The 16,503-nt window shown below is 39.9% G+C and overlaps 2 protein-coding genes and 1 long non-coding RNA gene across 12 annotated transcripts in view; 2 read left to right on the top strand and 1 right to left on the bottom strand.

Annotated features, from left to right (window-relative positions):
- Nucleotides 1-4,873, top strand: part of smoc1 (SPARC related modular calcium binding 1) — a 39,138-nt gene extending 34,265 nt beyond the window's left edge. For 2 of the 7 annotated variants that reach the window (XM_069535425.1, XM_069535423.1), the window contains exon 14: nt 3,097-3,275. In XM_069535425.1, the coding sequence (XP_069391526.1) occupies nt 3,097-3,136 (40 nt within the window). In that variant the 3' untranslated portion in view covers nt 3,137-3,275. Of the gene's footprint in view, nt 1-3,096 lie in introns of all 7 variants that reach the window. The other 5 variants (XM_069535424.1, XM_020098194.2, XM_069535421.1 and 2 more) reach the window with 5 other exon arrangements.
- LOC109636462 (uncharacterized) overlaps nt 1-16,503 on the bottom strand; it is a 101,051-nt gene that overhangs the window by 459 nt on the left and 84,089 nt on the right. The window contains exons 2-4 of one of the 3 annotated variants that reach the window (XR_011244685.1): nt 11,619-11,744; nt 11,169-11,260; nt 9,176-9,314 (exon numbers count right to left, since the gene is read on the bottom strand). This is a non-coding gene — a long non-coding RNA (uncharacterized lncRNA). Of the gene's footprint in view, nt 1-9,175; nt 9,315-11,134; nt 11,261-11,618; nt 11,745-16,503 lie in introns of those variants that run through there. The other 2 variants (XR_011244686.1, XR_011244684.1) reach the window with 2 other exon arrangements.
- Nucleotides 10,691-15,175, top strand: LOC109636461 (solute carrier family 2, facilitated glucose transporter member 1). Of its 2 annotated transcripts, XM_020098195.2 has the most exons (10): nt 10,691-10,808; nt 11,143-11,241; nt 11,593-11,753; nt 11,827-12,067; nt 12,236-12,398; nt 12,625-12,809; nt 13,195-13,296; nt 13,644-13,745; nt 14,175-14,378; nt 14,861-15,175. In XM_020098195.2, exons 1-10 carry the CDS (start codon nt 10,794-10,796, stop codon nt 15,038-15,040), a joined length of 1,452 nt encoding a protein of 483 aa, XP_019953754.1. In that variant the 5' UTR covers nt 10,691-10,793; the 3' UTR covers nt 15,041-15,175. The 2 variants fall into 2 exon arrangements, with proteins under 2 accessions (XP_019953754.1, XP_069391527.1); XM_069535426.1 differs by lacking the exon at nt 10,691-10,808 and having other exon boundaries at nt 11,116-11,241.

The raw sequence follows: 16,503 nt of genomic DNA, 5'->3' as shown, positions 1-16,503 counted from the left end.
AAAGCCATTATTTGATATAGAGGTTGAATAACCGACAATATTGGAACAGCACCCTTGTAGCCACAGCGTCTGATTGTTGCATGATTATAAAACTGTTGAGTTTACATCATCAATGTCCGTCACAGTTTGACTTCGACTGAGGCTGGTAAATAACTCAGCAAATAAGATAGCAAGCCCTCACACATAAACTTTATGACATGTTAATAGACTGTAAACTGAAGAGATCAGCTCTGTTTTCTCAACCTTGGAAAAACAAAGATTTCGTGTCCCGTCGGCTGTTTAATGTCAAACTGCTCTCGTTGTCTCCTTTCCTGCTCTCTCCTCTTCCTTACTCATTTGTCCTGGCTGTGTTCGTCATTAGACAGGAATGAAAGGAGGGTATTATGCAGCAGACCTGGCACCAGGGATATGCAGGACCACTCAGAGCCAACAGCTATTACTCCGCACCGCTTTTGTTTCAATTATTGAGACGACAGGTCGACACACAGTAAAGTTAAAGGTAACGGAAGTCAACGGAGACGACTGTGACCGTTAGATAAGCTAATATGAAGCTCAAGTCAGTGTACGTTAGCCAGATCCTCTTCACCAAGCTGCCACCATGTACAGTTTTACCATGATTCCCAGCTCCTGAGCCAAGTGTCTTTATTGGCTGGTCCCAGGTGAGACAAGGCGATTCACTTCTAGACGGGATCTGCTTTCAGCTCTTTATCACAAGTGGGGCCAAGGTGTCCGGGGAGAGGCCGGGGAGCTTTGTGTTGTTAATGGCACAGACAGTGTCCTCTGTGACTTGGAGCAGAGGAGGGAGAGGACCATTCGCTGCTCTGGAGCCTGGTAATTGCTAAGACGATTCATCAGCACTACTGTTGCTCGGCTCCTTACAACAGAGACATTTATCTGCTTAACAGCCAAACAGAGGAGCAGTATGACTTCAGACAGCCTCTCTCAGCTTCAACGGGTAGAACGTGGTACTAATGCTGCCAAGGTTACGACAGACTCTGATTAAACAAAGTACTAAAAGTAGAACGGCACTCGGAGAGGGCACACATCTGCCAAGGCCGACTGGTGACTTTATCACCATCACGTATTGAGATTAGATACGTATACCATGTATACAGACATTTTCTGTGAACTGGCAAAATATTTTTACTGCACAATAACTTAATAAAGATCATCCCCCTAAGAATCATTATCTGTATTATCAGATTTTTTTTTCCATGAAAGATCTCTGCATTATTTAATGCAAATCCATGAAAAGGTTTCACATTATCTGTTTTAAATACGTAAAATCCTCAAAAATCAATGAATAATTGATCTCGCAATGTTAAAGACAGTGAAGAAATAAATAAAAATACTGGTTCGTTGGATCGAGTACAAAATATTACGTCTTCTTTGTTGGTCCAACAAGTTTCAATAAAATGAGTTGAGTATTTTTTGCATTATTCTGCTACAGTCTGACAAACATTGAAAATATAAACTCCTTGGCAAAGGTAATAACTGATACAGATCTGATCTTCCACTTCAACACAATGAAGCCAAACTGCAGTTTAACAACAGCTGAAATGATTTATTTTCTTTTATCCTGATGTTGGTTGGTCCGTCTAACTGAATTGTTCAGAGCATGACATCTAAAGATCGAAAGATTAACATGAAATTTGTTTTATGTTTTCTGGTCACAAGAGTGTAGATTGTGATGTCATCCATGATCAAACCAGAACTCCAATTTGTGCATGAAAAAGTTTCTAATGGACAAATTACCATCAAGTTTGTTGAGTGATCTCATGTTCCCTGCAGAACTGCTTTCAATTTCAGACACTCAAGAGGTTTCATTAAATGCCCGCCACTGTCAAGTTATACTCCAGTCAGATGTACAACAGGTTTATGCACTGCATGCCAAACAGATGTTGCTGTTACCAGGGCTGTTTTTTGAGGATTTTCCATATTTGAAATAGATAATGTGAAACCTTTTCCTTGCTGCGTTGATACAGGTTACAGTGTGACAGATATATACGGGAGCAAAACCGGCTTTTACTTGAAAACAGTCGTCACCTGGATCCGGCCAGTCACTGTACAAATAGGTGGCCATAATATTTTATTCTTAACTTTATCTCATACACTTAAATTATAGGTGAAAACGTTCACTGAGAGACTCGCTCATGTGGATTTATGGAAGCGTTGAGAGATCGTGATGCTTTAAAGTTGGAACAGAATACTTGACTCCTGCAGTAAAACGCTTCGCCCCCGACTACAGAAGCTCCAAGAGAGTGTAGTGAAATCAGCTGGACTTCTATTTCATGGTGAACATAACCAGCACCGACACAGGCCGCACACCTGCATATCCCCACCCCCATGAGACACACACACACATATGCACACACTGCATGTCCACAAACTTGCACAGACAACCTTGTACACATGGGACACGCAGACTGAGACACTGTGCACACAAACACAGAGGTTCATACAAACTCAGACACACACACAGCCTGGACTCTCACCACACTCAGGAGGACCTCTGCTCCCCTCTCATAACCATCTGTTAGCAATCTAAGCTTTTCACCCATCTCTTTTTCTCCTCCGCATTTCTTTCTTTCTTTCACTCTCTCTCCTTCTCCGCCTCTCCCCCCCCCCCCCGCCTGCCTCTCTCACCCACTGGTGGATTCGTCAGTGACAATGCAACACAAAGCAATACGCAACTTCAGAAACCTGTTGAGTTGTAGCTTTGTTGCGACAAATATTGTTTACGTGTGATGGTACACATGCACAGTTTGGTGGTGTAACAATTCTCTTTCGTTAGCAACCAGTGACTTTATCTTTAGCTTCACATTCGGTAGCAGAAGTCATGTTGCTGTGCTTGGCATTTATTGACTTTATTATTCAACTTTACTTACACTAGCTAGTTTAAAAAAAAAAAGCATATTTCTTAAACGATGCATTACATAACATACATCTTGTAATGTACGCGTGAGTCCAGTCAGATAATCTTTTGCTTGTGGTTGTGTTCTCATAGAAGAACCCATTTGCAGCCTGCATACCAAAACTAACAAAGTAAATAACTTTCTTTTTCTTTCTCGTCTCCCCCTCTCTTTCTGTTCCCAGTAGGTCGTCTGGTGTGAGAGGAGAAGGATCTAAAAGCTGAGATGAGAGCAGAGGGCACAGAGGGAAGGCATCTGTACGCTTGCTGACAGGAAAGAGAAAGATGGAGCAGAAAAATTATGAAGTTCCTGAGTTTAAAAAAAGAACAGAAAAACAAGAAACGAAAATGAAGCGGCGCCAAAATATTTGCACTTTCTCCTCCCTTATGTTTGACATTTTACCTGTGTTGTTTTCCCCTGAAGTGACTCAAAATGTCTTGGACAAACAAGAATATATATTTGTTCAGAGATGAGATGACCGGCTCACCACTGGAAGTATGTTCATGTTTCCACGTTTCTTCCATGTGTCCAGTCTGCCACGTGTAGTGGCTAAGAAATATAACGTCCATGTCCCCTGATACATTCAGTAGCATGCAGGCAGTGGCAGTGCACTAAAGAGGAGCTGACAGTTGCTTGATACACTTAAAAATCCTAAAAGGAAGAACTAAGGTGATTTGGACCAATTCAAACAAAATGTGTTATTTGTACGTGAACACGCAATTTGAGGCAAACCACATTTGTTAGCGTTAAACTGTGATCACTAATTTATCAGTCCAGAATCACCTGTATGAACCCACCTGCACTGTAAAGACATATTTAGAAGGATTAACATTTTGGCTCAAGAATCAGATATTTGTGAACAAAATCTGTCAGTGTCTGTTCTTCGTTAACTGAAAACAAGCTAGTTAGTAGTTAGTAGTAAGTTAGTACTTTACTAGCTTGCTTAAGAGTATTATTTTTGCAACCAGAAAAAAAAGTCAATGCAAGACAACACTGTCGTATGTACTTAGTGGTTTTCTCGGTTATTAGCATGTTGTCTGCACAAGATGCCTCAAGTTTGTTTTTTACTTGTTTGCAAGGTTTGTGCTAAAAGACTCAAAGAAATAAAAACACTCATTAGTAGTTGGGACATGGAACAAACTAAGATGTCAAAGTATCAAATACATTTCTTCTCAAAGATGGTTTCTGTCATTTGAGGTAGTTCATATCACACTGATGCTCAAGTCTTAAACTCTTAACCATCACAAAAGAAAATAACATTTACAAATAACTTGGTTTATCTTTCCAAAACAGAATAGAGTCCAGAGACTGAGTTTTGAATATTCTTCATAGTACAAGGAAAAAGACGACTGAACCCATGGAAGTAAGATGTTTACATGGGCAGGTATCCCATTAATATCAGCTCATTTCAGCTGCCATATTCAAGTTTATTCCTGTCTTTGTAAACACAATGTGGCATTTACAAAAGCCAGCACCTAAAATAAATATTTGAGTCTGCCCAGTAATATCAGAGTGCATTTTGTGTATGTAAACACATTCATTGTCTGTCCTCCAACAGTTGATGTCAGTCCTGCTCTATGAAACACTAACCACTGTGCATACTTGGAGCTTTGCCACCTTGTGTAAGAAAGTGCCGTAAGTCTTGAAGTGACCTCCCAGGGAGTCCAATTAACAGGAACGTGACCGAGCAGGGAGGAAAAACTTTATGAACATGTTTTGGAATGTGAAAAATAAAATGTATTCCTCACATTTGGGAACAATTGAGTTTCAAGAAAGGAGAATTAAGAGTTGCTGATGTGGTCTGAATGCTTGTGTGCTTGTTTTGAGCTGTGTATTTCTTACCATATTCCCAAGAGTCACTGCAGTGGCTGATGACCGTGAGACAAAAAAGGCTCCTATTGTAAATATGTACAATAACCTTTATTTGTTTGTTTGTTTTACTAAATTGCATTGTGGGGGAATATTGGTGTTCACTTTCTTCTCTGTTATTCGATTGTAAAATATATTCTTTCTGTGTTTACATCATGTCAAACATTAGGCTACAGTAGCTACTTCACAACATTGAAATGCTTAGACCAGACTATGATATCAGCTCAGAGCAGTGTTTATTTTATCTGTGGTCGGGTTATTTGACTTTTTTTTTTATTATTTGGCTTGTGTTTTACAATTCCTGTCATCACTATACACGGTCAAAACGCTGTATAGTATCTGGTGCTTAATCCGCTACGAGCACAAGCCCAGTCTTGTCTAATTTGAACTGGACAGTTGTGCCAAGAAGGAGAAAAGAAACCTGTCTGTCTTAACAGGCTGTGCAGTCTCTCTTGAGAGCCTGTGTCAGTCCCGGTTTAAACACTAGTCTTGTGTGTCTGCTGAAGTGCTTCCAGACGCTGTAAGCACGGCAGATTACATGTGAGATCTAAAACAACCCAACAGGCTGGTAATCACTGCTCATCACGATGGGGGACATATAGTGAAGGAGGATTACAGAAGACTGTCAATCTGACAGCAAGAAGCCAAGATTGTCTTTCTCCTCATCAGAAACTTTTCCACCGCAAAGCCCAAAACAGATTGTCGAGACCATTTCAAGATGTTTAGATGATACTTTCTCTTTCTTAGCTGAAGAGATCCATTGGAAACCAAAACACAGAGATGTGTTGTCTTTGGGTGAAATTGGTGAAATGTAAAATATGTGGCTTGAGGTGCAGCCGTTTGGCTCTGCAATGAAAACTAAAATGCTTGTCCAGTGCAATATAGACCTGAGCTATTTGAGCTTGTGACACAACAGACACACACAAGACAGAACAATAGAACGGACCGAAAAGCAATAGGGACGCCACCTGGATAAGGTAATCATTTAGTTTGTGAGAATGAAACACATTTACATGTTGAGACTCAATTTGTCTTGAACTAAAAATCTTGGTTATTATGAAACTGGGATGATTTTCAGATTATCTTTTCTCCTCCAGTTCCACTTGTAAACAAAAACTAAAGCAACAACTGATCCTGACTAGAGCTGAGTGATATGGACAAAAATTATATCAAGATTAAAAAGTTCACATCAGTGGATATCGATAAATATCATGAAAAGTGTCATGATATTTCATTTGCGATGTTGCTATTGATAAATCATGATATTACTATAATTATTAATATGGTTGACACGGTTTTATACCACATCTATTCAAACTAAGCAGAGTGGGAACAGTGTGCAGAGGGAAAGTGTCTGGAACAAGTGATCTGAGAGGGGGGGTGGAAGAGTTCAATACTGACCCCTAATGGTGGAGACAGTTCACTGCAGGTTTCAAGTTCACACACTGAACCTGGTTTGACAGGTACACACACACACACACACACACACACACACACACACACACACACACACACACACACACACACACACACACACACACACACACACACACTACACAGCAGCATCTGCCAAGCCCATCAACTTTCATGAACTGACAATAAATATTTTTAAGGCAATGTGTTGTAATTTTCTTTTTGGGTGATTATTGATGAACCAGCTAAGAAAGATATATTATATATTATGTTATCGAACATTGGCTGCAATATAAATAAGCGAGGTTAATGTCCCCGGTTTGAAAACCTGCCTATAAAGATGCCCTCTGTTCGGCCTGTGGATTTTTGTGCAGCGATCTGATTTAGTGATGAGACTTCAAAGGTGCGGATGTTGTCAGTGCACGATGGGAGGAGGAGAAGGGCTCCGGGCTGAGGTCGCCAGTGGGGGTGGTAGTGAGGGGAGAGAGGCTTGTATCACAGATGAAACTGGAGCCAAGAGGCAGCTGCAGTACATCTGTCTTGTACTGACACATGTGGCTTTTGACTTCCAGTGTGAAGTTCAAAAGAGTTTTATAATGACGCAGCTGCTCAGGGATGTATGTGCATGTGTGCATGTGTGTTTTAGAGAGAGCGTGCACATGTATGTGTGTTGGTGTGTGTGTGCATTTCTCCTTTGTTGAAGTTGGGGTGGAGGGGAGGTGGAGAGAAGGATTAAGGGTTTTGAAGGTGATGTGTGGGCTGTGCAGGTGCTACATGATGCTGTATCAAGAGATCTATAACTTTTTTCTTTTTTAAACACTCAGATCAGAGTCGACGATAATTTTTTAAAGACTCAAACACAAATAATTTAAAGATAAAAGTTGAATTGACAGTTAAATCGTTAATGAAAATCCTTTAAACCAATGCACTCCAATCCAAACAAAGTAACTTGAATCCATAGTTATAAATTAGTAAGGAATGAATACAGGGTCAGCCACTAGAGTCGGTTTCACTTACAATCTTATGGCTTTTTAAAACACCAACATCTAAATAAACATCGATCATGTGGGTCAGTGTGAGATGCAGGTCGGTGTCTGGGTTCGCCCACAGTTCTGTGAATAGCATTTTTTTTTTTCTTCCACTTCTTGTGCATTGAAACATTTAGAAACAGACCAAACACCATTACATGTAATTAGAGAGGACCATTAGTCTGTGTGATAGCTTAACATTAGCGGTGGGGGATGATAGTGTACACTCAGCAGCACCTGCCCGGCCGCCTGAGAGAAGGGTCAGGTCTCAGTGGGTCAAAGGTCATGTTCCAGACAGGCGTGTCCACATGCTAATTGAGAACTCAGGCGCAAGAACACAGCTTGCATGTAGACAACGCATTTTGCCCCCAGATGATAACTATTATTTCGAGATCATTCTGTTTGTGCTAGTGGGGAACGTACCAGTCGGTTCATCTGAGGAGCTTAAGAGATTTGTTTTAAGTCCTGTGAAATTTAAGATGTTTCCATGACATAGATATTAAAAGGGCACTGGAACAGAGCACACATATCTCAGCCAAGGCCCAACACCAGATCTAGACTCTTAATTGGATCTGCACCAAATTGCACACACTTATAAATATCAGTCAGTTTCTCAAAGTCCATGAATTATTCTCTGAGAAATCAGTGAAAATGTTGAAAAAATCTTACAAAGTTAAAGAAAGTGAAAAGAAAATTCTGGATCCACCCTCTGCTGAGTTTTTTCTTGATCCATAGCACATCTGCCCACCACGTTGCTGTCCGGGAGTTTTTGCGTAATCAGGCTAACTAAGAAACGAACAGACACGAATGTAGACAAACACATCATTTCCTTAGTGGAGGTAACGTGACTAAATTCCAGTTTTCTGAAACTTAGAAATAAAAAAAGGATTTATTTGCCATTTACTTTGCAGACAGATTTAGTTTTATCACGAGGAATTAAAAGCAAACTATTTTATGTTCTCAAAAGTCTGACAATAAATTAAAAAAACATGTCAAACAAAGAAGTACAACATTTTTCACCCCAACCCTCAAATCATGAATGGAAATGAAGGATTGATATTTTTGATAAAAAAAACTTGAACATCTTTTGTTGTTTCCCTTCAACACAAGTATATATATGAGTCAGCGCAGCATATTTGGTTAATTTAAGTAATGTGCTTTATTACAGAATCATTTCCAGGCCTCTAAGACCATTATTTAAACACATTTTATGACAAGATTATTTTTATGCACAAGTTATGTTGTTTGTGGTGAGGTTATGGAATAGTTCCTCACCAATGATTAGGTTCATCTGTCTCCTCAGTGAAGTGCTTTTATTAATTTGGCTCATGTGCTTCAGCAGCAAAAAGCTGTTGCTGCCCATTTGGCTTTGGTCAGGAGGCAGGTGTGTGTGTGTGTGTGTGTGTGTGTGTGTGTGTGTGTGTGTGTGTGTGTGTGTGTGTGCCTCACATAATGATTTTTTTTACCTGTATATTGTACAAGTGGATGTTCCTCATGTATGCATATATATACATATAAGATGTTTTTACACATTCACACATGCCCACAAAACAAAAACATACACGTGTAATAATCATTTCACAAAACTGGACTGAATTAATCTTCACTGATGTGAAGCAGAGAAAGACGACACATGCCAGTGAAGCATTAAAACACTAAAACTGGTCTAATGAGAATTAGGATTTTAAGAACTATATGACTTCATAGATCGGAAATTAAATAATAGTTACGTATGATTTATGGATGAAGTATTTTATATTCAGTGATCATACAAATACAAAACACCCACAGGGCTGCGCACAAATTCACAAACACATACGAGCACAAATATAAACACAACATAATGAACATGAATAAACTGGATATAGTTAATATACAAGACTTTAAAAAGGCTTAAATACTTAAAACCGTTTCTACGCATGTGATCATTTCAGTCTGTGGATTCATCCAGAGCTTTTACACACTCTGTCGGCCAACCCTCGCAGGAGGAAGAAGAGGAAGAGGAGAGGCTGGTCCTCATACTGTCTGTTAAATCCTTGAGCTTCTACATTTTCACAGTATTGTGTGATGGGAGTTGTCTTTTAAGACTAACCTACAAAGACACACCCACAATGTGCAGTTAAGTATATGTTGCATGTTGACATGAGCATGTTCATACAGCATCAACTTACCAGAAAAAAGGACATGTGAACAAACAGTGTGATCAGAACCACCTCATAGGATAGAAACCATCGAAACATTCATGTAATGTGCACATAGGCTTTTAAGTTTGGTTCCATGTCCCATCTACTGACACAGGCCAGCCTCCAGGGGGCATATTTTACAAGGAGGATTAGAAACTGCAGTAAAAGATTCAAAGCTACAAACTCTATTTCATTATTTTTCAGCGAATACGTAATCTATTCTTTAAGTTCCTAGAAAGACAATTGTAAATATGAGGCGGCCATCATCACCTGATCATCATCACAGCACATAGACAAAGTCACACACACACGTGTCACTGGTTCACTGATACTCCGTCAGTGAGAGCTCAGGATGTCGATCAGCTGATCCATGTGAACCAGAGGAGGCCTGCGGCTGCAATTCTGTCGAGCCTGCCCCAAATTCACCAGCTAGGTGTGACTTCATCATTGTGTGTGTGTATGTGTCCGTGCGTTTGCGTGTCTTTGTGTGCATATACATGTGTGTGTGTGTGTGTTTGTGTGAGAACACAGTTAACAGTGATGGTGTTTGCATATTCACTCAGGAAAATGTACACGGTCAAACTGTTATTGGAAATACAGGGATGAAGAAGTGATCAACGTGTGACGCTCCGGAACCGGTGAGAACATTTGAAACAGTGCATGCATGTTAATATCGCTAAGTCTTTTTGTATGTGTCAGAACAATGCACTGATGAAACCAGGCACTTATGGAGCAAAATCTTTATTCATATTTTTTTATTTGGCTTTTGTTTTGCAGCTTCCAGGCACATTATTCTGAACCTCTACCCTCCTCAAAGAGAAAACCAGCTGGAATTCCACCTCTTTAATAGATTTTTTTTGCTTTTCCTGCACAGCACAGGTAAGTTGTCGTAGAGATCAAACATAGACCGAGTACATATGCACATTTATATGGATTGAATTTGGTTTAGACAAATATTCTCAAAAAACAAAGCAAAAACGTCTTCAAACAAACAGGACATTTGTCAGTGTGGATTTAAATTTGTAAATGTTTTTGCTGAGACGATGATAAAATTATGTTTTCAAAATTATAACTGAGTAATCATTAGTTTTTGGGATATATTGCGTATTGCTGTATTGTTGTTTTACCTTTCACTTTGGTCAACCAAGTTGTTTTAAATATGCTAAATAAATGACATTGATATTGACACATTTCTAAAATATCAATTTTATTTATGGAACCTGTTAGTTAGTTAGTTATTTAGTATCACGTGTGTATTATCTACGTGAGAAAAACCTTGTGCATAATTCTAACTCTTACATCATTTGGGTTTTTCACAGCAGAGGAAGGTATAAGAAAATAAATGCACCTAAACCTCGAGGGAGCGACTCCGCAGTCTCACCAAACAAATGGCGTGTCAGAAGGTTAGTTTGTTTTAGCCACTTTTCTCCAAATGAACACACCTCGTCAGAAAGATCATTAACACTGACTTGTGGTAATTAAAATTCTGGACATGTGGCGTGTGTGTGAAAATACTGTGGTCCTTGTCACCACTGACCTTTACAAATAACCATGTGGTCACTTATGAGTGTAATTCACTTTTTCTGTAGCTACTGTTTATTTTACTTTGTGTGGTCTTATTTTCGCTGCACATAAAAAGGAGGGAGAAGTAAAAATCTAAGAGGTAAATTCTTCAGAAAACTACTGACCACTTAAAAGAGTTCTAAGTAAATGTCACCCTACATGGCTTCTGCACAGGGCCATCTGACAGCGACGCTACTGACCTCCATCTTGGCGGCGGTGCTGGGCTCCCTGCAGATTGGATACCACACGGGCAACATCAACGCTCCAGCCAAGGTGAGAAGACACGCAGGAGCTAAGGGGGAATATGAACACGAGTTAGGTGGAAATTAAAATAATATTGAATCATATCTTAATTACATTTACTGATCTGTCCTGCTCAGCTCCAGGCCCCTCTGGGTTGGCAGTAGTCACTTTTTAAACGTTGTCTGGACTGAACTCTTGAGGCAGATTTTTTACTTACTATTAAATTTTTGTTTGTTTAAATAAATGATAAATGTTTAAATAAAAATTTTGATTACAACCTTAATTGGCAACTAACTGAAAACATGAAAGAATGATTTTAAGTTCTATTGATCCTTAATGATGCAGTTTGCCCTTTTTTTTTTTTCTACAATTGCTGTTTAGATCATTGAAGAGTTCTTCAATCACACCTGGAGAGCCAGACACAACGAGACGATGTCAGATCACAGTCTGACTCTGCTGTGGTCCCTCTCAGTCAGCATTAAGGACTTCGGAGCCTTGCTCGGTTCACTGGGAGTCAAATTTTTGGCAGATTCCTATGGAAGGTAAGAAAGACAGAAACAAATTATCATTTCTATAATTATTTTATCTTTTCTTTTCTCACATCATCCCCTTCAGGCGTAACTCCATCCTAATAGTGAACGCTCTGTCCGTGGTGGGAGCGTGTCTGATGGTTGCATCCAAAGCCAGTGAGTCGTTTGAAGTTCTCATCCTGGGACGGTTGGTGTTCGGCCTGTTCTGCGGCCTCGTGATGAGCCTCAATCCCCTGTACATCCAGGAAGTGTCCCCCACCCACCTCAGAGGGGCCTTTGCTACACTCAACCAAGTGTCCTTCGCCCTGGGAATCCTTGTGGGAATGGTGAGTGAGCTGGAAGTCACGAAACAGCCATTAGGCATTTTTGCGATTGTTATATTTCAAAAATATCTTTAAAATTTTGTTGAAATATTTTCAGGCCAAATATTATGACAAGTAAATATCTGGATATAAAGTGAAAGAGTGAGACAATCCTGCACTTGTTTGCTGCAGGTGGCTGGTCTGGAGACAGTGCTGGGTACAGAGCATAACTGGGCCATGATGCTGTCCCTGTCTCTTGTTCCCGCGCTGGCACAGTACCTGGTCCTTCCTTTCTGCCCCGAGAGCCCTCGATACCTGCTCTTCAACCGCGGAGAGGAGAGCAAGGCAGAGGCTGGTGGGTGCCACTGTCTCTGGAGTTTTATGAAACTCAGGTTTATTACCAGCTTTCAGATTTGTGGCTGACTTCCAGGAAAATCCTTTTAAAGGGAACATATTTTTCAGTTCCTCCGTTCCTCAAGAGTTTTTTTGTGTATGTAATAGAACACACTGCTCCGGAATTTCCTCAAACACCTTGTCAGTATTCTGATTGATACTTCTGTATACTTGTTTCAACTCTGCAGCTCTGCTGAGGCTGAGAGGCAGCACAGAGAAGGTGTTTGCTGAGCTGGAGGAGATGAAGGAGGAGGCCGCCCACACTCAAACAGGTGTCACCATCCACGAGTTCTTCAAGAAGCGCAGATACAAGCAGCCAATCATCATCGTCCTCTTCATCAACTTAGGCAGCCAACTGTCCGGATTCAACGCGGTGAGTCGAATGAGGCTAATTTGTTATTAGCGTGAAGTTTCATGAAGGGCAATGGTCCGACTCGTTAAAGCTTTTTTTTTTAGAATTTGAAAGATGAGACTTTAAAAACTCTGAACTGGTTTTAAGTAATACTACTGTGGCCTTTGTGAGCACAAAACAAATATTCTCAGGCTGAAGTTCAGGTTTATGCATGACTTGCTGACTGTGATGAATGTTTAGCTGCAGCTCTGTGATATTTCCTCAATAAATTATTCAACCTCAGCACTTCTCCCCAGCTCCCTCTCTCATTCTGGGGCAGTGTGTCACATACCTCCTTTCCTAAAAAACACAAGCGTTGCCCCAGGAACTCACTAAACTTAAGTACACTTCTGTTCTATTCTTCAAGATCATCAATTACTCCACCAGAATGTTCCAGGCCAACTTTGACCAGGCTAAATATCTGACTCTGGGCGTAGGAGCAGTCAATGTGACCTTCACCTTGGTAGCAGTAAGTAGAAAATATGCTAATCCTTTATGTTACAGCTCCACATTCCCCTGGTGTGTTTTGTTCACCGGCAACAATATGATTTTACATCATTTGTATTTTGGCTGCTCAGCATTAACTCAAGAGTCTGATTGATAAACTGTAAACAGACTTGAAATAAAAGTTGATTCACATTTTGTTGATTTTGCCACAAGCTGCACCAAAATCTTGGACCAAAGATAAAGTGGTGTCAGCGTTTCCTCATGAATGGTTTTACAGCTTGAACCACAACAGGATAATGTTGCATGTTAATTCAAAAAGCTGGATGAAATGTGAGCAGAGTCACCACTGTGTTATTCTTTCCTCTCCAGTTCTTCCTGATGGAAAGGGCAGGGAGGAGGAGACTGCTCCTGACTGGTTTCATCTCCATTGCTGTGTGCAACTTACTAATGACCATAGTTGATTCTGTCCTGGTAAGATCATTGTTATTATTATACAATATTAATTATTAATTAATATATATTATTATTATCATTTGTGCAGGAAAAAAATAATTTTTTGCTAGAATGGTTAAAGGGGTGTAATTATAGATCCTGGTACTATGTAATAATTGATAGTATTTAAAGGAATGTACATCTGCCAAGGCCCAACAGTCCCTTTTAAATCCAAACAAGTCAAACCAATTTGAACACACTCATAGTTATTAGTTCCCTAAACATGCTTGATCTATCTCACAGCTAAATTCAATGAGACTTTCTTGGCCCATGTCTCATCCTTCCACTAAGTTCTGTGGGAAATCTGTTGTTGCATAATCCTTCAGAAAAACAAACCAACAAAGGGATGACAGGGATGAAAACCTCCTTTAAGGTAAAAATGTCAGTAACTTGTCTTCCACCGTCCAGTACCTGGCCCCACAGCTGCGGAGCGTCCTGGTCCTACTGGTTTTCTGCCTGATTTCAGCCTACGAGCTGGGCCCTGGTCCCATCTCCTGGTTCATCGCTGCCGAGCTGTTCGACCAGCCCGGCAGACCCATCGCCATGGCCTTCACTAGCATGCTCAACTGGGGTGGGAAGTTTGTTCTGGCTCTCCTCTTTCCTCCATTGCTGGTAGGTTTCCACTGTTGCCCTGAACGCTGTACAACTGAGCTACACTTCAGGGGAAACTTTAGAGGGGGATTTCTTGTTTGCTTTTGCCAGTTTGCTTGCACCTTAGAGGCATGTCGGTTAATTATATACTATCAATCTGTTCAATATGGTATATACATATGTAGACTATAAAAAAGGACATAAATCTGCTTAATGTGTATCTGTTGCTAAATCCTCGAAAAAACAGGTTAAAATAATAGTGATAAAACACTGGGGACAGCTAACCTTCTGTTTGAGCAGCAGAAATGTCTGCCAACCTGAAACTCTTTGCTTTTTTTCTTACTTCTCGTAAAGTTTCGCTTGTACATAGAGCACAGTAATCATCGCGTGTAGCAGCAGATGGCACTGTTGTGTAGTAAAAGTTACAGTGTTGCTTTACGATTAAATTATTTTATCAAAAGACTATTCTGTTAAATATCTTGTGCTGTCTCTCTCGTAAACAGAAAATCTGTGGGGAGTTCATCTACCTCCTCTTCATGACCGTGGCTCTGCTCGCCTTCGTCTTCACCTGGATTCGCCTCCCGGAGACAAAAGGTCGCACATTTGATGACATTGCAGAAGAGTTCAGAGGAGCGGAGGGCATTCCTTTGCACAATAAGATTGGATTCAACACTTTCACCTGACGGACCAATTTTAAATGTGGTCACAGTCGCACTGTTAAAGGGTCAGTTCACCCAATTCTTGCCAAAACTGTTTTCACCAAATCCTATTGGTATTCAACCAAATTGTTTTTTGGTTTGATTTGTGTAGGTTTTGAATTTTGTCTATGCTGCTTGTTACTCAAAAAAAAAATTTCCAGAAGCATCTCAAGTAAAAAAAAACCTGTTTCTTAAACAACAATAAAACTCTCTTTAGTAATATTGGTGAACTGCAGTCCAGTGGCAGAGGAGAACCTGAACCATTGAGTCACAAGAGAAGGTTGTGTGCGTCATGATGAAGCTGACTCAGCGTCAGTTGATGTGGTTTTCCAACATTATTATATTTATCAAATTGAAAGTGTATTGATTGATTCATTGATATTTATATTTTGTAACCATTGTATTTTGAAATTGTTACGCAAAAAGACCTTTTCTTCGCAGGGTTTTAGTATTTTAGGACTAAAAGTGGATTTGTTCTCTCTGTAGTAAATTAATTTGACCGCAGGTTTTGTTTTGGACACTAAAAGAGTTACCACAGAATCATGTTCCTGCGAGTCATAACTTTTCATCTGAAAAAGTCACCGAGTCCATCTGAAAAAAGGTTTTGGAGTTCCTGTTCCTGCTTGTGTGTCATTTTGTAAATAAATATCATGTTAAGTCAAGTGGGTCAGGATCTTAACTGAATTTTATCAAACTAAATATTAGCAGATGAAGAAAAAAGCCTTTGATGGACAAATTAGATAATATTGTTTGTTTGTTTTACTGGGATCAATCTAAGAGTGATTAAATCCGATAATCATTCCTGATTTTAAATCCCACAGCGTATGTAGGAGAAGCCAAGGTCTGCTCCTGATTCCCCCTCGCACCAGTCACGACACAGCCAGACACGGCAGCATGGACGTTCATTACTGGCCTGTGAAATCTCACATATCTCTGAACTGTGTACACTCATAAAGTGTCTGTGAAATCGAACCACAGCAATGTGAATGAATAGTGCATTCAGTGTATTCCACAGTGACTCAGAAACCACTGAGGCATTGGAGCCAGGTGATCAGAGGACCATCAGAAGTTTGGGTTTTAAAACTCCAGAGGGCAGAATTTAAATTTTAATTACTTGCACTTGTTATTTCTAATTCAGCTTCTAATAACCTTTGACACACCAAGTCTGAATTCTGTCATGTTTTAAAACATTAAAGTATGAAAACAGCTCCATCTGGTGGACCAAATCAAACAGTAGAATTCTGTTGAGGGACAAAGTTACATTTCTGGAAATATGCGAGTTAGTACATCCTTGATGTTTATAAGGAATTGGTTGTGTAAAGCCTTAAATATCAAACATAAAATCTTAATATGAAAGCAAACAAGAAGCCAATGCAACAAGCCAAATGTTTGTGTTATATGATGATTTTCTTGAACCATGTTGAGTTTTATACAGCAGCAGTAGACGT

Source organism: Paralichthys olivaceus, chromosome 12 (genome assembly GCF_024713975.1).
Source record: "Paralichthys olivaceus isolate ysfri-2021 chromosome 12, ASM2471397v2, whole genome shotgun sequence".
Lineage (NCBI taxonomy): Eukaryota > Metazoa > Chordata > Actinopteri > Pleuronectiformes > Paralichthyidae > Paralichthys > Paralichthys olivaceus.
The sequence above is the reverse complement of the archived record's forward strand: the minus strand, read 5'-3'. Positions and strand labels throughout refer to the sequence as shown.